Raw genomic sequence first — 22,709 nt, 5'->3', positions numbered from 1 at the left:
GAGTTACCAGAGGAAGGTGAGGTGCTAAACGAGGCCTTAAAAGACAGTCTAATTCCCCTATCAATCCAGGATAGTTTCATGTAAGCTGTTTGAAGGGAGGGCCTTAAATCTCTTGGAGGCAGGTAAAGCAGTAAGAGTCAAGGCTGTGGTATCAAATTACCTAGTTTCAAATCTCAACTCCATCTCATCCTATCTGTGTGACTTCGGATAAATTACCTAATCTCTGTGTTTATTTCCTCCGTTGAAAATGTGGCTCTACCCCAGAAGGTTGTTTTGAGGATGAGCTAATCCATATAAAGCACTCAGCACAGCCTAGGTTGAACTATATGAATTAAGCGCTCAAAATATTAGTTGTAAAAATGAACTAGGCTAGCCTAGGCCTTTGTTCGGCCAGGGTACCTGTGTACCCTGAGGTACACAAATGGGGGGCAGGGAGAATGAAAAACAAGCATTCTGTTAATAAGATATTCTGATTAACAGCTAACATGGGAATTCCCTGCAGTCAAGTGGTTAGGATTCTAGCACTTTCACTGCTGGGGCCTGGGTTCAATCCCTGGTTGGGGAACTAAGATCCTGTGAGCCGAGAGGTGCAGCCAAAACAAAAGATAAGAGCTAACATTTACTAAGCCAAACAAATTGTATTAAGGGCGTGTCACTCCTGATCTTAGGAAAGAGGACACACCCTGCCGGGTTTCCCAAATCCACCCCTGAGCTGCCTAATACTGCCAACTTCCTAACAAGAGCTCTTCCAGGCATTCATGTAACAAATGTTTGAGTTCACACTAAGTGCCTTAAGACGTAGATGGGGAGGAACCTTTGATTGGAGTTCCAGAGAACTGGAGGTAACTACAGTAGGAACATATAGACACCTTTTCTAGAAGTTTACCTATAAAGGGCAAGAGGAATGTTACGGTAGCTGGAAGGAGGTGTGGGGTGGAGTGTTGTTTTCTGTCTTGTCTTTTATTTGGGAGAGATGCCAGCATACTTGTAGTTTGTTAGGGAGCAGCGAGGGAAAAGACAGATGACGCCAGAGAGGCGATAACTGCGGGAGTCAAATCAAGTGAGTAAGGGGGCCACGGAACCAGAGCCTGGGAGGAGCAGGCTTTAAATATAAGAATAATTGGGTCCTCCAGGTCTTACCGTAAATCACTGGGTTGCTGGCATGAAATAATATGAGATTAAGGGAAAAGGTCAAGTTCCCTGGGTGGGGTACTCAGAGCTGATACCGCCCCAACTCAAGAATAGCCTTCGCACATGCGCAGTGCGTGCACGTCGCGTTGGCTGAGGCACTCTCGCGAGAAAAGCCGTGCAAGCTGGAAAAATGGCGCCTCCCGGTCCCCGAGAGTCCAAGGCCCAGTCGGCGACGAGCGCGACCAAGTCTGACGGGGAGATGGTGCTGCCCGGCTTCCCCGATGCAGACAGCTTCGTAAAGGTGAGTTCGTGAGGCCTCGGGGGCACAGGGAGCCGCCCGCGGCTGACCGGAAGCAGGCGCGGACCCTTTTGGAGGCCGCCTACGCGGCCGCGTGCAAGCTGCAGCCGAGCCCCGGGCGGGGGTCTAGGGGCCGCTGCCCGCTCCGGGCACAGTCTTCATCCTCCGGGGATGGGGCCTCGCACGCTGACACTGGGGGACGCCACACTCCCCAGGGTCCTTGATCTCCCGTTTGAGCCCATGCAGTGCCGAGTATGGAGAGCCGTCTCCGCCCCGTGGGGAGGGCTTCCTGGTCACCCTGATGTCCCCAGCCCTCGCGACCCCGACCCCGCCCAGGCCTGAGCCACTCGACCAACTCTCCGGAGAGACTTGGCTGCTTTACGCGTCCCGCGGCCGGGATGGCCCTTCTTCCCTCTCCTGAGGTCCAATCCTGCATAATCCCAAACCCTGGGTTTAATGTCACCTGTTACAGCTGCCACCGAGTGTCCCTCCTGGAGGCGCCATAGAACATTTATCAGTGCCTCCTCGAAGGAACATAGAGTTCATTTAGATTATTTGTCTAATGGTGCTTAAATATGAACAAACAAACCTGATTAAACACCTCATGCATAGCTCTCACAAGACCATGAAACTAAAATGGTTTGTAAGTTAGCACTACAGATCCTCCAAAACGCCACTCACATTATATCTAATTTATCATTAGCAGATGTTGTTATTAATTCATTTATTTGGTTCTGAATAGTTCCTGGGCCACTAGCCATGGTCCTGATTAGGTGGCTCAGCGCTACCATGTACCCCACCATGATTCAAGTTCCCATCTTTCTCTCTCTCTCTCTTTTTTTTTTCTTGGAAAACATTTATTACACAACTCACAGTAATGTCAGCTGGCCTTGATATGACCAACCGTCATTGACCTATGACAGCCACTTCAGGTTTTTTCTCATTATCACACAACAATTAAAATAGAGACCTACTTGGCACTAACTGAGCCATAAACACTAGTCCAGTTGTGGACAGTAGCCATTCTAAATTGCTCATCCAAAAGATCTAGAATATTCTTATATTGTCTTTTTTTTTTTTTGCCGCACCATATGGCTCATGCCGCACCACGTGGCTCATGCCCCTTGCAGTGGAAGCGTAGAGTCTTAAGCACTGGACCGCCAGGGAAGTCCCTTATACTTTTTTTTTTTTTAATTTTTATTTATTTATTTATTATTTTTGTCTGCTTTGGGTCTTCATTGCTGCACGTGGGCTTTCTCTAGTTGCGGTGAGCGCAGGCTGCTCTTGGTTGCGGTACACGGGCTTCTCGTTGCAGTGGCTTCTCTTGTGGAGCATGGGCTCTGGGCGCAGGGGCTTCAGTGGTTGTGGCACGCAGGGTCAGTAGTTGTGGCTCACGGGCTTAGTTGCTCCGTGGCATGTGGGATCTTCCCGGACCAGGGCTCGAATCCGTGTCCCCTGCATTGACGGGCGGATTCTTTTTTTTTTTTAATAGTGAGAGATTACATCTATTTATGTATTTATTTTTTTGGCTGCCTTGGGTTTTCGTTGCTGCGCGTGGGCTTTCTCTAGTTGCGGTGAGCGGGGGCTACTCTTTGTTGTGGTGCATGGGCTTCTCATTGCAGTGGCTTCTCTTGTTGCGGAGCATGGGCTCTAGGCACACAGGCTTCAGTAGTTGTGGCACGCGGGCTCGGTAGTTGTGGCACACAGGCTTAGTTGCTCCGCGGCATGTGAGATCTTCCCGGACCAGGGCTCGAACCCGTGTCCCCTGCATTGGCAGGCAGATGCTTAACCACTGTGCCACCAGTCCCCCTTATGCCTATTTTTCAAAGGCGGAAACTGAGGTTCAAATAAATAAAATAACTTGCCCAAGGTCACAGTCAATAGGTAGTAGAGCCAAGACTCAAACCCAGGCTGTTTTGAATATTAGTCATATTATATATGTATTTGTTCTTTCTCTCCCCACTCTCCCAAGAATGTAAGCTCCAAAACTTGGTTTCATGTTCACTGTTGTATCATAAGAGCTTGGTGTAAAATCGGCAGTAAATGAATATTTGTTGGATGCATGAAGGTCTTCATCATCTAGCACAATTCATTATATATAGTAGATCTTGAAAAAAATGAGTTGCTGAATGAATGGTGATCCGTGTCTAAAACATGCTTGTTTTTCTGGTTTTTGACAGTTTGCTCTTGGGGCAGTGGTGGCAGTCACCAAGGCATCTGGGGGCCTACCACAGTTTGGTGATGAGTATGATTTTTACCGAAGTTTTCCTGGCTTCCTGGCATTTTGTGAAACACAGGGAGACAGGTTGCTTCAGTGGTAAGTACTATATATTGGTTTCTCATGTTGAAAGAAAAGACTATAAAGAAGTAGATGATTTTTCCTGAAATTTGTTTTTTTCTTACCATAATTTTCTGTGCTTTAGAGCTATAAAATGTAAAAACGAGACAGTGGGAAATGTTAATTAGGGAAATGTTACTTGGTAAATTTTGAGTTTTACTTTTAAAATATATATATTGACTATTGCAGCTATAGACAATGAATCTTTTTTAATTAATATGGGACTTGAAAACCTAGATCCAAGATTCTCTCACACAACTTGGAAAGTCATAAGTATTAGCTTTCTTTTTCTTTTTTTTAATCTATTTTCTTTTTTTTTTTTTTCTTTTCTTTTTTAGTAATAGCTTTCTAATAAGTGTATTAGGACAGGCATTACACAAACATTGATTTTGTTTAACTGTTGCATGACAGAATTAGAGAATCTGTTTTAGATTTCATGTTAAAACAATGAATGCAGAGTACATTATTTACATAGTGTTATACATATTTTTTTAGAATTTAAAGGAAACTTTGGGATAGTTTCTTCCACCCCCTCAAATAACAGATGAGAAAAATAAGTCTTCGTGAGATTTAGTGAATTGCCCAGTGCCATTCAACTAGCAATGTTGTTTGCTAAAGGGTGCAGGTTTTATTAGTTTGATCAAAAAGTATTGGGAATAGTCTGAGCCAAGCCTTGGGAGCTTTCTCCTAGATTGTAAACAAATGAATAAAAGTATACAAACTGATTTTGGTTTTCCTGTCCTTTCTAGCATGAGTAGGGTAATGCAGTACCATGGGTGTCGAAGCAACATTAAGGGTCAGAATAAAGTGACTGAGCTGGAGGACAAGTTTGATTTGCTAGTTGATACCAATGATGTTATTCTGGAAAGAGTGGTGAGTATTTCACATTACTCTTCAGGTTACTAACAAATGAAGAGCTTTCGTATTATTAAATATGAAAAGAAACCCAATCACCTTAGGAAATGAAAAGAAAGGAAGTTTAGCATTTCTGGCCTGTAATGACATTCCCTCCCTCTGCTAGTTGGCTTCTTTTTCCCAAAAATAACACACTTGTCTTCAGATATATCACTTCAGAGTATCTCTGCCCCAGGGGAAGGCTATTTTTAAAGTGCCATATTAGTAATCTACCTTCCAGATTTGCAAATCCCATTTTGTTGCAAGAGAAGAGGCCTCTGGATACAGATCCCAACCAAAATTTAGTCTATTTTTACTATTATCCACAGTCTGCTAAACACCCTGACTTGCATAATTGGAGGGAGATGTGAATCATTTGATCTAGCTGACTGTCTACTTACACCTAATACTACAGCATAACATTCTTTACAGAAATACACAGAGATTGTCCAAAACACATCTAACCCTCAGCCATGTGACAGTCCTGCAGATATTTAAATCATGCTCTCCTGTCCCTTGAAGTCATCTCTTCCATGGTCTAAATGCCCACAGGTCTTTCAGTGGTTTCTCATACTTTATGATTTCAAGGCCTGGCATTTATCAACTGGGTGCACCTCTGTTAATGGTGCCCAAACTGAGATTCCACATCTTTACAAAGTAGATCAGGACACGCTTCATTCTCACTCTAAATACCGTACCTCTATGTTTAATACAGTCTAGGGTCTTTTTAATTATTTTAGTGGGCCACGTCATACTGTTGAATCACTTTTGAATTTTCAGCCCAATTCAGAACTGTAAAGAGACTTGATCAAGGGTAGGGAGTGCCTGATTACTGCCCTGTCGTGGGAGCAAATAATGCTTCAGTTATTTGCGATGACTCTCTAATCACCTCTCCTACAGTGATCCACCCTTATAAGTGTGTACTCTCGCACATAATTCTCTGAACATATTTCGTAAAAATTTTAGGTAATTAGCTCTGTTAACCCTGAAAGGAAGATACTAAATTAATGTCTCTTTTGCTCTTAGGGCATTTTACTGGATGAAGCATCAGGTGTAAATAAGAATCAACAGCCTGTCCTCCCTGCAGGATTGCAGGTCCCTAAAACCATAGTGTCCAGCTGGAACCGGAAGGTGAGGGCTGCTTTCCAGGTGAACTAGAGCTTTCAGTGTCAGCTTTGCAGTAGGGCCCTTGTGCATTCTGATTTGCATTTCTGTTTCAACTTATTGGACACAGAACTGGCCACTGCCTAACTTGTTCTCATAAACGGACACAAGCTAATTACACCCTCTTGTCTAACCCCCCAGTCTCACACACACGTGCATTCTTAAATGAGTGGTCCTTGGAAGGCATAAATTGGAATTTAGTTTTCTAATTCATCAAGTTGCTGTGTTATAAAAATATTTATATTTGTTGATCATAGGCAGGAGAATATAGCAAAAAAACAAAATCTGAAACATTCCGGCTGCTTCATGCAAAAAACATCATCCGACCTCAGCTTAAATTCCGAGAGAAGATTGACAATTCCAACACGCCATTTCTTCCTAAAATCTTCATCAAGCCCAATGCTCAGAAACCCCTCCCTCAGGGTAAGTAGTGCCAACTCTGCCCAACAAAACCAAATCAAGGGGAAAAGGTATCCCTCCCACCTTCCTTTCTTCAAATTCAGAGGGAGCCAGTTAACCCTCCATAACGAGACAAGATGTGAATGTGTCTTTGTCGCTGCTTGGGTCTCCAGCACTCTCTAAAGAAAGGCGGGAGCGCCCGCAGGACCGACCTGAGGACTTGGATGTCCCCCCAGCCCTGGCGGATTTCATCCATCAGCAGAGAACCCAGCAGGTGGAGCAGGACATGTAAGTGTTTGCCCGTCTGAACGTCTCGCTGTGGGTCCTGGTCCTCGTGCCGCGTTTTCACTCTGTGTTACTTTTGGAAAATGTGTGAACGAGAACAGAATCTGAGGAGTGGGTGACTTTCTTCACCTTATCCTGACGTGCATCTTACCGATTAAACCTCCTGCTTGTGTTCGCAGAGGGCCTCGCACAAGCACCGTCTCACGCAGCCCTGAGAGCTGCCAGTTGCTCTCGTCCCCGTTGGGCAGATGAGAAAACAAAATTAGGGGTGCTAACTTCCCACAGAACTAGAACGTTAAGCCCAGGTTTTCTTAAAATTGTCCTTCCTTTGTACCACTCTACCTTTCTTGTTAGGTGTGGACTCAAGCAAGAAGGTAATGCTCACCAATAAATTCAGTACAGAAAAGACATTTCTCACTGGCAGGATAAGCATCTTGGAAAAACTTTGCTTAAAACAGACCAGAGGCCTTTGATATCAGTTTAAAGAAAAACGGTGATGAAAACTTCGTCAGTGTTGGACTTTTTCCCACACGCAGCCAGAGTGTCTGAGCGTTTGTGCCTCAGCCCCAGCTCTGCACTGTGAGGCCACTAGCTGAGTGCTAGAGAAATAAAGGTAATGAAAGGCAGCCCTGCCCTCAAGGAACTCAGAGACTTAGGATTTTTATGCAAGTATCTGATAGAGGAACTGAAAAAAATACATCATTTGGTATGTGACCAACTGAGATATTGACCACCCTCTCTCACCTCACAGATTCGTTATTCCAAACCACAAGGAAATTACATGTTTCACCTTTCTGTATCATCCACAACAGCAACCGTAGTGTTTGGCCAATTAGTGCTCAAATCTTTATAAATGAATCGATTTTGAATTATCATACTTTAAGGGTGAACAAGTTTCACCCAGTTTTTTTTTTTTGATGCACTTGAATCGTCGTTGAAACAATGATGCTTTTTAAAATATTTTCACAATGGTCTTTTCTTGTTTGTTTTTACGAATTGGATTAAAGCAGTTGTTCTTCCTTGAATCATGGAATTAATCAAAAAGATTTTTCTTTTTGTTTTATTGATGCAGGTTTGCACATCCTTATCAGTACGAACTAGATCACTTCACTCCACCAGACTCAGTCCTTCAAAAGCCAGAGCCTCAGGTAAGTGCCCAACCTTAGCTGGTGGATGGTACCCAGGTAGCCCAGGAAGAATCAAATACATAGATGAGTGGATGTAATTTTGGCTTTCCTTAAATATTTTTAAAGTAGAAGGTTATGACTTTGGACTATTTCGTGAACTCGTAATTTTGGTACTTTCATGAAAGATGATTCTTTTTTTTTTTAATTTATTTTATTTATTTATGGCTGTGTTGGGTCCTCGTTTCTGTGCGAGGGCTTTCTCTAGTTGCGGCAAGCGGGGGCCACTCCTCATCGTGGTGCGCGGGCCTCTCACTATCGCAGCCTCTCTTGTTGCGGAGCACAGGCTCCAGACGCGCAGGCTCAGTAATTGTGGCTCAGGGGCCCAGATGCTCCGCGGCATGTGGGATCTTCCCAGACCAGGGCTCGAACCCGCGTCCCCTGCATTGGCAGGCGGATTCTCAACCACTGCGCCACCAGGGAAGCCCCGAAAGATGATTCTTAACAGCCTTCTCTTTCTGCCCGTACTTCTGTGATGCAGTTATACAGACCTGTAGCAGAGACACCCTGCCACTTCGTATCCTCGCTGGATGAACTAGTGGAACTCAATGAAAAGCTCCTGAAGTGTCAAGAATTTGCTGTAGACTTGGAGGTAACTTGTTAATGACCTGGAATGAAATTTTTACATTCCCTGTGAGTTCACCTACTCAAGAAATATAAAATTAATACTAATTTAAATCTACTTTTTGGTAAAAATTAATTATATTACTCTGCTTTATAACTGACTTCAAAATCGGTAGAGGTAAGCCTGGTAAAATCTTTTTTTCTCCTGTTCTCCCTTCTTTCTGTGTGTTTTAGCACCACTCTTACCGGAGCTTCCTAGGGCTCACCTGCCTGATGCAGATTTCCACCCGGACAGAAGACTTCATCGTTGACACCCTGGAGCTTCGCAGTGACATGTACATTCTCAATGAGAGCCTCACAGACCCAGCTATTGTTAAGGTCAGCCAGCCTTTTCCCACTCTTGCATGTGAGTGCAAGATTTAGGTGCTTTTCAGTTGACTGTTTTCATCATTTCAACGTAGACCCAATAAAGTTGAGAGAAATAACAGTAACTTCACACTAGGATACCACATGCTCAACTGCTTTTGTTTCTAAACCCCTGTTAGAAGAGCTAAGACTTAGCTCGTTACCGCGCAGGAAAATGTTAAATCACTTGGATGAGTGCTGCAGTGAGCCCGTGCTCTCAGGATTGTTTGGATGTAATGACTCTGCCCTGGAAGCTGGCAGAGCAGCTTTCTTAGAGTCGTCAGCTGTTAGCGGTTACGAGTGCGCGATTAGGAGTGCAGGAGGCTGTGGCCCAAATTAAAAGAGGCATTTAAAACTGAACCCATCTTCATCTTTATCCTGGCTTCTAATTCCAGTGTTCTAATAACCTAGGGGCAGAGTTCATTTCAGAGTATAAGTGGCCTTGGGCCGCTGTACTGCATGACTGTGGTTTTGTTTTCAGGTCTTCCACGGTGCCGATTCAGACATAGAATGGCTACAGAAGGACTTTGGGTTGTACGTGGTAAACATGTTTGATACCCATCAGGCAGCACGCCTTCTTAACCTGGGCAGGCACTCCCTCGACCATCTGCTGAAGCTCTACTGCAATGTGGAATCGAACAAGCAATATCAGCTGGCCGACTGGAGAATACGGTTAGTTTGTTCTTGACCAGGAAATGGGGACGGCGGAAGAAGGCCTGGGCGTTCATTAACTCCCACTCCTGGAGACCTTTGTGCAGGCTCTAACACCATTTGAATCTTCGGTTGAATGTCCTTGGGCTTTTCTCCAGTTGTTTTCGGTGGAATAAAGACAACTGGAAGTTTTAGAATAACAGTGAAGCTTATGTTGGGCTGGTTACGTTACATAGAGGGGAATGCTGGTAAGTGTCAGTTGAGTTCTGTAATGTGAAGAATTTAACAATTTTTAAATGGATTGGTTACAAAAATGCTTCCTATTTGAAAAAGCTGGGAATTACTATCTTAGATAAACAAATAGTGCATTATGCTTCATGAAATAGTAGTTGAAAGAGCCACACCATGTCAGCATTTGTCCACGCCAGCCTCTTGTTTGTGACTCACATCTCCCCGGTAGGGGTGCTTGTGTATGTGTGAGATGGTCTCGCATAGGTGTGAGAGAATTCTAAGGTACAGAGTTGACTTAGCCTTGTAGTCATTGTTTACTATAGTCAAAGGCTGTAACAGAGTGTTGGCCATACTTTGTGGGATTCTTGCTCACCTTGGTCATTTTCAGATGGCCGGCTTCCTCTTTGAGGTTGCAACTGTTGTATGGAGAAGCACCAAGCTTTTCTCCACTTCTCATGCCAGAATTTCTAAAGAGAATCTAGTAAAGTCCAAATGTAAGATGAAAATGATGAAATCTAAAAACCGTTACCTGTTATTTAACCCTTGCCACGTGCCATACACTGGGCTAAGATTCAAACTCAGGACGGCAGGGCCCTTATTTTTATTTTTTATTTTTTAAAGTTTTTTTTTTTTTTAATTTTTTTTTTTTTTAAACTTTGGGTTTATTTATTTATTTACTTATTTATTTATGGCTGTGTTGGGTCCTCGTTTCTGCGCGAGGGCCCTCTCTAGTTGTGGCAAGCGGGGGCCACTCTTCATCGCGGTGTGCGGGCCTCCCACTGTCACGGCCTCTCTTGTTGCGGAGCACAGGCTCCAGACGCGCAGGCTCAGTAGTTGTGGCTCACGGGCCTAGTTGCTCCGCGGCATGTGGGATCCTCCCAGACCAGGGCTCGAACCCGTGTCCCCTGCACCGGCAGGCAGACTCTCAACCACTGCGCCACCAGGGAAGCCCCAGGGCCCTTATTTTTAACCACATCATTGCCCTGCCGCCCTGTCTACCCAGCTGTGAAAAGAGTGGCTTGTCATATGAAGATGCAGGAGATGCTAGTAGAACTGTAGTATTGGCTGGGAGAGAATCTTTGATATCAGAAGCAACCAAAAATGTCTTAGCTCCAGCAGCGTAGACAAGTTGAATTGCCGCCCCGGGGGAAAGGTGTGAAACAGTGTTCTCTGTTGCGACTCTAGACCTCTGCCTGAGGAAATGCTCAACTATGCCCGAGATGACACTCATTACCTGCTTTACATCTATGATAAGATGAGGCTGGAGCTGTGGGAGCGCGGCAACGAGCAGCCCACGCAGCTGCAGGTGGAGTGGCAGCGGAGCCGTGACATCTGCCTCAAGGTAAAGCCCGACACCTGGGTTCTGCTCAGGTCCTTGTTCTTTGCTTTGCTCTTTCCATTCATGAAAAGAGCCCAGTGTCTTGAAGAGCCCAGGGCACACTGTTGATTCCCACTGATCTTGAATATTCGCCAATATTTTGCAGAAATTCATCAAACCTATCTTCACGGATGAATCTTACCTGGAACTGTATAGGAAGCAAAAGAAACATCTCAACACACAGCAATTAACGGCCTTTCAGCTGCTGTTTGCCTGGAGGGATAAGACAGCTCGCAGGGAAGATGAAAGTTATGGGTAAGAGACTAGAGATTCTTTTAATCTTGCCAGGTCTGGTAACAAGGAAATAATGGACTCTTTTTCCTTTTTGCCATGAAAGTTGCTTGTTTTCCCAGGATTATAGCATATAGTGGAACTTGTTGGCTGAATTTAATGTGATCCTCTTGTGTGTTTTATTCCAGATATGTCCTGCCAAACCACATGATGCTAAAGATAGCTGAGGAACTGCCCAAGTGAGTGAGACCTGATTAATATGCTCTGACTTTCTCAGTGGAGAAAAGTTGTCCTTCAGAATCCAGCTTCCCTGATTGTTAGTGCCTCAAGGGTGTTTACTCAGAGAAGATTAGTGCTCTAGGAAGTTAGCGCCAAGGAATGCAGAATCTCTGCCCTTGGGCTGCCATTCAGGCAGTAAAACTTCTGACCTGGAACTGTTTCAGTGGATATGCCTTATACTGAGTCCCATGTAAGTCTCTGAGCCTATAGCATCCACTTACAAGGAAGGAAAATGTCTGTACCTTCTTCCAAATTAAGCTGTCTTATGATTTTAGATGTTTTATGATGTTAATTGAAGTATAAGCAGAGAATCAAAGTTCGTAATCTTCTATCACCTCCTTGCAGAATCGCAGTACAGCAGAGCTGCGGCCCTTCTTTCCAGCTCTCCCAGTTAGCAGGAGGCAGCTGTACGAGGCTGTCTGCTCAGGGCTCAGTGCCGCAGGGAGCACGTCCAGGAGCAGCTGGCTGGGCTGCCCTGACGTGACGGTGTTTCCTTGGTGTTCACCTGGGCCTTCCGTGTGCTCGGGCTTTATCTGGTTATTGTTCTTTGCTGGAGCCTTTGAGGGCTGTGTTCCCAGGCTGTGTGTTGAGTTGAGTGTGTTCTCGCTTGCCTTCAGGGAGCCTCAGGGCATCGTAGCCTGCTGCAACCCTGTGCCACCTCTTGTACGGCAGCAGATCAATGAAATGCATCTTTTAGTTCAGCAGGCGCGAGAGATGCCCCTGCTCAAGGTAAGAAAGCTTTTCTGCCAAACGTTCCCAACTCAGCAGGTTCTCAACTCTGTCTGCCAGTGTCTTACTCCTTATGGTCTCCATTCTAAAAAAATCCTGAAGACATAATAGGATTTAGGAAATCCAGTGGGTGTATCTTCATGATAATCAAAAGCTGAAACTCATCCTTCTTTTTTTATGACCTTATCTTTGATCATCCAATGGTCAGTGATGTCTAATGATGTCTAATGGGCTGGTTAGCTGTTGTTCAGAGGCAGTTAACCCAGCGGGATAAAATGGAGTGGGGCTCTCAGCACAGAGAGCTTGTTTTGGGAAACGGGCAGTGGTCCAGAGTGAAGTGGTAGTGCCCTGGTGAGTGTGTTGGTCACAGAATGGAAAGCAAAGGACGGGTACCAGAAGCATCTTCAGAAGAAAGATCGATGGGACTTAACAGATGGAGACAACAGCTGCCATCTCTTTTCTTCATTTTTTTGGCTGTACCGTGTGGCTTGTGGGATCTTAGCTCCCAGACCGGGGATCAAACCCGGGCCCTCAGCAGTAAGAGCGCCGAGTCCTAACCACTGGGCCGCCAGGGAATCCCCTGCCATTTCTTTTGGAGCACCATGCTAAGTGCTTTAGAGGTATTCTCTGACTGGCAAGTGGATTTGAAAATAACGGAGGTGGAGTCAAGGACAGTTCATATATAAAGCCGAGGTGATGGGAAACATGAGAACCTTGGATAGAAGAGGGGAATTCAGAAAGAGCTAACTGTGAAGGAGATGCTAAAGTTCAGGAAAATTTAGGCGAAAGCAGGGTCCCCAGCCCATAATCCAGATCCATACAGCTACATCTGTATGTGCGACACATGGGCACGCACACACCAGCACGCCTCTGCTCTTGTGTAGATAATACACGATGTCAGGTAAATTTGCATGTTTTGATTTGTGTTTTATTGGGACAGTTTTTAATGTTTTGTCTCAGTAGTATCAGTATGTGGTAAATCATGTTTATAATTTTTTGAAAGATTATTGATTCCAGAAGACTTAAAATCAGCCCCTTTGAAAAGGTGAAAAAGAAGAGAATCTGAGGATAAACACATTTACTGTCTTCATGTTAAAATTTCTTTCTTGGCTCTATACTTTTTCCAAGTAAAGAGAGAAACGCTGGTGACAAGAGAAGAATCTTTATCAAACTCTTTGGAATCCTTCCACATTGTGCCTTGTTACGATAAAAGGTTTTATTCTTTCATCCAACAAATAATTACTGAGCACTAAGTAATTATAGTGCCAGGCACTGGAAGGGATGAAGGGATGAGAGAAAATCTCTGGGCTCTTGAGAAAAACACCGTCTAGTGAACGGACCCGTCTGCACTGAGGGGAAAAAAATGTGTGTATCATCAAATTTCGGGAACTTTCCTCAAATTCTCTTTGTTTTTACTCTTCAGTCTGAAGTTGCAGCTGGAGTGAGGAAGAACGGGCCACCACCCAACCCTGAGGTACCGTGATGTGTTTGTTGTTGCTTCTTTGGGGGAGACATCAGTCCAAGCCAGCGCGGACCCAACCTCCCTGACAGACACCAGGGCCTGACACCTTGGGCAGAAAGCTGCCCCCTGCTTGCAGGTTGTTCGTGCCAGCCTGGTGCTTTCTTTTTCATGCAGAGGTTGGAGAATGCACTCTTCGGCCCCCACGACTGCTCCCACGCCCCGTCAGATGGCTGTCCTCTCATTGCAACCAGTGGTAATGTAAAGCCCTCTGGAATATTCTGGACAGCTGGGGCTGCCTGGTGTGCCATCCCACAGGCTTCGACCGTGCTGACTTCCCTCCCTGTAGGGCCTGTGCCGGTGCGGAAGCAGGAGGGCCTCCCCACTGCCCAAGAAGAAGAGGAGGCCCTGCCGGACACCGGATGCCTTATCGCTACTGCTGTCATCACGTTATTTAACGTGAGTAACATCTTCGGGGAGGGGAGACAGACGGGGGATGTACTGGGTTTATCACACAGGCTGTCTGTCTAGAGTGTCGTGGCCACCTCTGAGCCGAACACCAGAAGTAGAAGCCAGCGGTGGTGGGAGTGGGCATGGAGGCCATCAGCCAGGTGGTGTTTGCTGCGCTGACGAGGAGGTCTTTGAGAGGTGGCAGAGGATTCTCTGTGCGCTCTGCGTGAGGAGATCCTCAAGGGAGGGTTGACATCTCAATACTCACCAATGGCCCCGCAGGGAAGCCGGTGTGGGCTCCAGGGACACATAAGCAGGGACTTTTTCCGAACATCCACAGTCAGGGGACAGTTCACCCTGATTCCCGGAAGGGATGGAGTGATCTCTCCGATGAAGAGTGTGTGCTGCGTATACCTTCCTGACAGCCGCCAGCACCACCTATATGTGCTTTGGATGAAAAAGAGAAGGTTTAAAGAGCATTTCTCCAGTCTGGCTCGTTAGAGGAAGTGAGCTGCAGGAGATCAGGCACTAGGAAGTGGGTGGGAGCTTGTTCCCCATCCCAGAGGGAGGCTGAGTCCTGGTAGGTAGTGACTCCATCAGTGTGGCCCGCCTGAGCCCAGCCGTGTTCCTGGAATCGGGCTGGGGTGCGATAGAGCTTATCCCGGTCTATCCCACCCAGCACACATCTCCTTTCCGCCAGTGACTTAAGCTGCAGGTTGTTTGCACAGGAAGACCAAGGTGCATTTGTTGGTCAGGATGGACAGATACTGAAATGACCAGGGACAAAAGGAAAACACACAGATAAAATTCTGAATACAGCAAGCAATAGATGTGGTAGAAAGGAAAAACCATAATTTCTAGAAAGAAGAAACTGAGAAAGAGAAGCAAGAATACTGTCTGTATGGAAAAAGACAAGTATCAAGCTTAGCAGATGTTCCGATGGTTAAGAAGCTGGTGGTCCAGTCGGTTACGGGATCACCGTTCACAACTATTCCATCACACTCGGATGCTGGGCCAAAGCCAGGGAGGTGAAGTACCGCCTGCAAGATGTACCACCCGGGAGTGAACTTTCCTTTTCACTTAATTACATACATTTAGTCTTGCTTCGTGCGAAAAGAAGTCTAGGAGCTTTCGTTGACCGCAGAATTCATTGAGCCACAAAGTGATTAGGCAGCTAAAGATGTGAGCGTGAACTTGTGGCTGTGTGGACGTGTAAGCGCTGTGCCTGGTCTAAAGGATGCTGGATCCCCTCATGCCCTGTGTGGCAGGGAGCCTAACTGCAGAAAAAGCCAACGGATAGCACATGCTGATGAACCCAGGTGGAAGCAACATTCTGTTGCGTAATTTCACTGGTTACCTATGAAGGTGTATGATTTTAAATTTCAGGTAATTTCAGGTTACAACCCCACATTTTAGAGCCAGCCAGACCTGGGTTTAAATCCTTTTTCTGCACCTATTCGCTGTAAGGCTCCAGAAGACTTTCTTAATCTCTCCCAGCTTCGCTTTCCTCATCTGTAAGATGGTGAGAATAATGCCACATAGCTCATAGGTTGTAAGGACATGGTGAGAATTCATTGATTCAGTAAATACATATTAAACACCCTACTGTGTGCTATTACAGGTTATTACAGTGCTTTATACATAGGGGAGGCTTTAAAAAAATTAGTTGTTAATATTGTAAATCAACTATACTTAAATTTTAAAAATTTAAATTAAAATAGTTTGTTTTTTGGGTTTTTCTTTGGGTTTTTCGGGGGTTTGTTTCTGGTTTTTGTTTGTTTTTGTTATCATTTTTTTTGTTTTTGTTTTTGTTTTTGTTTTTTTGCAGCTTACAGAATCTTAGTTCCCCAACCAGGGATTGAACCTGGGCCACTGCAGTGAAAGCGCCGAGTCCTAACCACTGGACTGCCAGGGAACTCCCAAAAAAGTTTTAAATAAAAAAATAAATTTAAGTTATTCCCTGGTGGTCCAGTAGTTAGGGCTCCGTGCTTCCACTGCAGGGGGCACGGGTTTGATCCCTGGTCAGGGAACTAAAATCCCGCATGTGGCATGGCGTGAATGAATGAATGAATGTCAGCTGTTAGTATCATTACTGTTACTGGTATTCCTCTTGCTTGTATCTTAATGTCACAGAATGATTACATGAGTGATCATTTTCTGTCCCTGCAGGAACCTAGTGCTGAAGAAAATGGAAAGAGTCCATTAACAGTTGCACAGAAAAAAGCCCAGAACATAATGGAGTCCTTTGAAAACCCATTTCGGATGGTAAGTAATGGTTGTGTATGTTAAGCGCTGACAGAAGAGGCAGAGCTTTCTGTAGCTGTAGGTGCCTTTTGCCTGGAAAAGAAGCTGAGAGTCTTCAGAGACTGGAAGCCTCAAAACTGTGAAGTCGTCCCCGGCGGTGGGTTGAGACCTGGAGTCAGGTCTTTTGAGACAAAGCTGAAAAGAAGACCCCACTTGAGGGCCAGGCAGCTGCGGCCAGGCTGACGCTTTACACTGAGGCCTCCTAAGATGGAACCAGCAAGAAAACTCCCATCTCAGCGCCACCGACCTCTGGGTCCGGATTCCATTTCTCAGCGGTTAACGTGACTGTGTCTCCGTCTCTCCAGTTTCTGCCTTCACTAGAATCCCGGGCTCACGTTTCTCAGACAGCAAAGTTCGATCCATCTTCGAAAATCTATGAAGTAAGTGGATTTGTCACCCTTTCTAAGAGTGACTTTCTAAGAAAAGGGGACTTTTTAATTTCTTAAACCAGGTTTCTGTTTTAAACAAGCCCATCTGTGAACCTCCCTGAAAGTGAATGCAAGAAACACTTCATATATAAGCCTTGTTTCCAGAGAGAGCAGCCAGACTTTAATCAGATTTTCGAAAGCATTGGGGAACTTTTTAAGGAACAGATCTTTGGTTTTTGTTTTTTTAAATTGAAGTTTAATTTACTTGGTGTAAAGTACACAGATATGAAATGTACAGCTTGATGCGTTTTTATATATGAATATTACTTTAAGGTTCTTAAAGGTGACAGCTTAAATTTTAAAACACTCTGTCGTATATCGTGTGGTTTGTTTTTAACAGCATTATGAGTAAGAATGAGAGTACATCTTCCCTGGGTCCCCATGCGATGTTCCTGGGAGCCCGCATGTTAATTGTCTGTTAAAAGCCCTCTTCCTCCCTGCAGAAAGTAGCGCTCTGGTCAGATGGGTGGCCTGCCTTCCTCTGCTCCCAGCACCAGTCTTTCTTTAGGCAAGAGAATCAGGCCGACACCCTGATGGGCCTCCGCCCTGTCACTGGCGGTTAGCCTGCTGCTGTTAGACGGGGAGTCAGGCAGGGCTTCCCCCCCTGGTGGCGGCACACGCAGCAGCCATCCGTCCCGCACCGTGCTTGCTGGTTCCTGTCACCTAGATGCGTTCTAGGGCCGCAGGTACAGGTGGTGTCCTAAAGAAGCACATCAGACTTGCAGGAGCCCTGCCTTGAATACCATCTCCGCCATTTATTAACCATGCCCCTTGGACAAGTTATTTAGCTTCTCCGAGACTGTTTCCTGTCCGTAAAGCAGGGGTGATGTTAACGCCACTGTCCCGGGATCACAGAAGGGACTGAATGAGATGGTGGATATGCGAGCATCCAGCCCAGTGCCTGGGATACAGCTGTACTTTGTCCTTCTTAATAAGCAGCTTATAAATAAAGCCAGCCTGAGGTTTTCTTTTGTGTGTCATTAGATGTGGAACTTACAACCTAGAATGTATATAGCTACTAGGTTAGCATGCTCTGCATCACCTCATTAAAAAAATAAAGCATTCCTAGGTGGCTGAGTTCTGGAGTTTTTTTGTTTTGTTTGTTTTCATTATAGATCAGCAACCGTTGGAAGCTGGCAAGCCAGGTACAGGTACAAAAAGAACCTAAAGAAACTGCCAAGAAGAAGGCAGCTGAGCAAACAGGTAGCGTAGCATTTGCTTCCTCAGAAACTCAGCGCATTTGTTAGGGAACAGCCCTTGCACATCGTTCTGTCGACTTAATCGTTCAACGAAGTGCCAGATACAGCAAAGCAGACCCAGCCCTGCCGTCCGCAGCCTCCCCCCTGCTGAGGGATGGCGGGCAGTCAGCCGGTAGATGTGTGAGCTGTCAGGGCAGCGGGTACTCGCTCAGAGAGCGAGGTAGGAAGTGCTGGGGGGTGGGCCTGAGCGGGCGCGGGGCTCCTTCCGTCCGGCAGTCGGTGAACGTGACGTTGAGCAGAGACCTGCCGCGCTCGGGGGGAGGGTACCGGACCGGAGGCCCAGCGAGGCCAAGGCCACAGCTCGCCGTGCTGCTCAGAGTGGCCAGGAGGCCCAGGGGGTGAGGAAGGCGGGAAGGAGGGGAGGACGGAGGGCAGGAGTCCGTTGTCAGGACTTGTATTCCAAGTGAGTTGGGAGCCTTGGAGGGTTCTGAGCAGAAGAGGGACATGCGCTGAGTTAGGCTGTGGAGGCCTCGCCCTGGACGCCGCGCAGAGGGCAGGGCGGGGAGTCCGGTCAGGAGGCAGGGCCGGGATGCAGGTGCGAGGGGACACCGGTGTGGACGGCCTGGGGACAGGGCAGGCGGTGAGAAGTCAGAGCCTGGGTGTGGCCCGTAGTGAAGCCCACTGCGTTGGGTGAGGACTCACGTGTGGTCCGTGGACTCGAGAGGTTTCGTCCTGAGTGCCTGAGGAGGTGGGGCCGCCGTCGACAGTGAGGCTGAAGCGGGAGCCGGCTTGGGGCAGACGAGGCCCTGGTTCTGGTCCTTCACGCGTTACAGTCGAGGTCCCGGCGCAGCATCCTCAGGGGCGTCCCGTAGGCCAGCGCGTGCGGGGCGGGCGCGGGTGTGGCCCGAGCGGGCGGGCGATGAGAAGAGCGCCTGGGCCCGCGCCCCCCGGCAGCCACCCTGTGGGGACTTGGGGAGGTGGGGCGGGGCCAGCAAAGGGCGCTGAGCGCCAGGGAGGGCGCGCGGAGCTGGGGCGGCCGCTGCGGGCAGAGGAGGGCGTAGGCTGCACAGAGACAGTTCTCTCTCTTGCAGCTGCCCGGGACCAGGCCCAGGAGGAGTACAGAGCAGCAGCGGAGCAGGCCGTGTCCGTCCGCCAGCAGGCTGCCGTACGTGCTGGCTTTTCTGCTGTTTTTTCTGCTTCTGGTTGCGGTCAGGATTTTTCTCGAACATCAGGAGGGCTTACCCTCAGCTTTGGATTAAATGCTTGCTCCCTTCCAGTTCGTGCTGGCTTGTCAAGTAGTGCTGCCTCGTGCCCCTTGAGAAAGTTGACGTTGTCATCCCTCTTCGCTGTTCCTCCCTCCGCGTTTGGGATAAACATGCCCCTGTCCTGTAGCAGTAGACAGGGCTTCAAGCCCGCTCTGTGTCCCACTCCTCCTGGGAGCTGTTTCGCTCCCCGGCACCCGAACACTCTGGAATGCTCAGCCCCGGCCTTTCGAAGTGGCCTGATGTCATTCTCCCTCTGGGAGCTCGGTCCACCTGGCAGTAGCCCCGCCCAGACTCCCCGCCAGCGCGCCTCTCCCCATCACCAAATCAGTTGTTACAGCCCAGGAGGCGGTGGGTCCCTCGCGATGTGCTCACTGGGGGGCACACGGGGCGTGCTGCTCTCTTACAGGTCTGTTCAATCCACAGCTAGAGAACGCGGCCAAGAAGAGGGAACGAACAACAAGTGACCCGAGGACGACAGAACAGAAACAAAACAAGAAACGACTCAAAATTTCCAAGAAGCTAAAAGACCCAGATCCACCAGAAAAAGATTTTACCCCATATGACTACAGCAAGTCGGATTTCAAGGCTTTTGCTGGTGAGGCCAGAACTGGTGCCCTGCGAGGACTACCTGGCCGTGTCACATGGGAGGAAGCTGTGGGGTAAAGAATCAGCGGGCCTTCGGCGGAGCTGAAGCTCTGCCTGAGACCTGGCCCAAAGCACGAGTTGTGAGGGCAAGACAAGGACACAGTGGTGACCGGACGGAAACCCACCTCCCTCAGCCCCTGGCACTGACTTGTAGGAGCCGCTCTGGTGGTTCAGCAAGATGGTGTCTGTTCTAATCGTGGCTTCGTCCTTCTTCACAAGAGCTTGTGCCCAGAAACACGTTTTCTCACAGACAGATACACACACACACACACACACACACACACAAAAGATTTAGTTTGTTGAGAAAACCTGACACACACACACACTAAAGATTTGGTTTGTTGAGAAAACCTGATGCCCGGGAGATGAAGCTCCGTGCTTCCGGAGCCGGTGAGAGCCTGTCTACTTTGAAGGGGCTGTAGGTGGCATTCCTGACTATAGAGCAGCCTCCTGGGCAACACAGCAGTCTTTTCTGCAGGAATGTCACCTCTGGTCCCAGTTTACTGACAGTGGCTTCGTCCTGCACAGAAACCAGATAGATTTCCTTCATGTAAAGTGGCCAGTGCTTTAGCCACCTGCCCCTGACCTAAGAATAGACCCGTGAGAAATGAGCCTTGTCTCCAGGCTGCCCTTAGCTACTGGGAACATGATCTGTGAAGTTACATCAGTCAGAAGTTTCTCTCGGTAAGGGGGTAGTGGACTGACGGCCCACACTGCCTGAATGTTGTGCCCCCGGCCCGGTAGTAAGTCTGTTGTGTGTTTTCACTCACTCACACGATCACCGGCGTCTCTCTTCTCTTACCTTTCAGGAGACAGCACGTCCACACCTTCTTCCCAGTTTGACCCAAATAAGCAGCCACAGTCTGGCAAGGTAAGTAGTAGACTGAGAACTCCAGCATGCTCGAGGTGCGTGTTCGTTGACCTCTTCCACTGCTCGGAAGACAGGTCCATCTAGGAATCCTTTTTGCATATCTTTTCCCTCACCTCATTTCTTCCCAAGTACAGACAATACCCATCAACTATTCTAGCAAGAAAAAAATGTTTTAAAGAGTCTATAGAAGTGAGTGTGTGGTTTTGAAGGGTGTTACTGTTTGCTGCCATGGGAATTATAGCCACAGGCCGAAACCCTCCCTGTGGCCTGCCTTTGCCCCCCTTGGGCGTTGCTGCCAGTCAGAGCAGAGGGTGGCTGGACGTCTGGCATGGGGGAGGCGAGGCCCACGTGGAGCCCTCCCGTTTCTTCAGTAGCTCATCTGTATGGCCTTGCCTTCAGAAACACCCAGAAATGTCCAGTTGCAAGAAAACCAAAGTCACACCAGTGGCGCTGGAGTCCTTGATGGGCCATCTGAGCTCAGGGGTGTTTTCCTGTGTGTCTTGCAGTCACGGTTGTCACTCACCCTCAATGGCTTCTTTTCAGAAATGCACTGCAGCCAAAAAAATTAAACAGTCGATGGGAAACAAAAGCATGTCCTTTCCAACTGGAAAGTCAGACAGGTACGTGCCAGACGGCCGGTGTGGCCCGGGAAACCCGGTGAGCAGCCCCGAGGCCTTACCTGGGAAGACTTTCAGAGGGCCTCTCCCAACCCGATCCCGCCCTTTGTCATTTGGAAAACTAGCTGGGACAGGAGAGGTGATTGCTGGATGCCAGTCACAGCCACGGCCTCCCAGGGCTCCAGTCACCCTCAGCGCTCTGCCGGTACCATACAGTTTCCCAGGGGCACCTCAGAGCAAATAGGTCTGAAGTTTGCCTAGATCAGCTTGTTTCTGAGGAATGAGAAAAACAATCTGTAAGCAAATGTGGGTTGTCATTGTTCAGGAATATTTTAGTTAGAGGCGTGAAACCCTGATCCTTGAGGCAGACCCTGAGGTCAGAGGACTCGCCCCCAGGCTGTGGCCATAAAGGAGGGACCTGCCTGTAGATCTCAGTCAGCTCGGCCGTTCCGGCCCCGCTCTTGCCCGCTGGAGTTTCGGGGCACATTGCTGCCCCGCTCAGTTCTCGCAACCCCCAGACAGTCCATTTTCCCTCAGTTCTGCATGATTAAGGTTCGCCACGTTTTATAAACTGGCTGAGAGCCGACGTTCAGCCAAACCGGAAGAACTAACCCTTTTGTTTTCGTGCTGTCTCTACAGAGGTTTCAGGTACAATTGGCCAAAGAGATAGTGTTGGAAGAGACCCTTGGGATCCTCCCATGGCCTGGAAGCACCAAGTGGTGGTGCTGGTTTTGTACAGACTCATTTTTAAACCATTAAAAATAATTCTTACTGGAAGAAAGCTGGTTCCTGACTTTTCTTTTGCGGCCACCACGGCTCTGGCAGGAGAGAGCAGATCTCATCCTGTCCAGATCACCATCGTCAGTGGCCTGGGGTAAGTGTGCCCTTGGGGTGTGGTTTCTGGAGAAATCCAGAACCACCTCCAGGGGGGAATGCAGGAGGGTCTCCTGTAGCTCGGGAAAGGGAGGCCTGGAGCACAGCGCTCACCCGACTGTCCGTCCTGGGAGTTCTCACTCGTTCACATGCCTTCAGATCACATGAGTGAAGCCAAATGGTGGCAAGTACACTCGGGAGGGACTGGTGGGTGCCTGGAAGCAGCGGGGCTTCTCAAGGGCCTGGTCTCTTCTCTGCTTCTTTCTCTCCCTTTTCTTTTTACACTTGTTTTTTCCCAATTATAAAAGTAATAACATGTTTATTGTAGGAAACGAGGAAGACATAGATAAATGCCAAGAGAAAAATTAAATCGTCTTTAATTCTACCACACAGAGATAACCTTTAACATTTTGATAGAAAGGCTTTTTACCATGTAT

At 47.6% G+C, this 22,709-nt stretch overlaps 1 protein-coding gene across 1 annotated transcript; it reads left to right on the top strand.

The window, feature by feature from the left end:
* Positions 1-1,273: 1,273 nt before the first annotated feature.
* On the top strand, positions 1,274-22,193 carry EXOSC10 (exosome component 10). Its single transcript, XM_057550346.1, has 25 exons — positions 1,274-1,432; positions 3,610-3,746; positions 4,517-4,640; positions 5,688-5,792; positions 6,083-6,248; positions 6,398-6,512; positions 7,582-7,657; positions 8,175-8,285; positions 8,492-8,635; positions 9,144-9,334; positions 10,730-10,886; positions 11,029-11,177; positions 11,342-11,392; positions 12,050-12,161; positions 13,585-13,635; positions 13,798-13,876; positions 13,970-14,079; positions 16,240-16,335; positions 16,680-16,754; positions 17,918-18,005; positions 19,093-19,166; positions 19,690-19,861; positions 20,721-20,782; positions 21,326-21,402; positions 22,039-22,193. Exons 1-25 carry the CDS (start codon positions 1,322-1,324, stop codon positions 22,067-22,069), a joined length of 2,664 nt encoding a protein of 887 aa, XP_057406329.1. The 5' UTR covers positions 1,274-1,321; the 3' UTR covers positions 22,070-22,193.
* Positions 22,194-22,709: the final 516 nt, after the last annotated feature.

Source organism: Balaenoptera acutorostrata, chromosome 1, assembly GCF_949987535.1.
Source record: "Balaenoptera acutorostrata chromosome 1, mBalAcu1.1, whole genome shotgun sequence".
Lineage (NCBI taxonomy): Eukaryota > Metazoa > Chordata > Mammalia > Artiodactyla > Balaenopteridae > Balaenoptera > Balaenoptera acutorostrata.
This window is presented reverse-complemented; position numbering and strand designations above follow the sequence as displayed.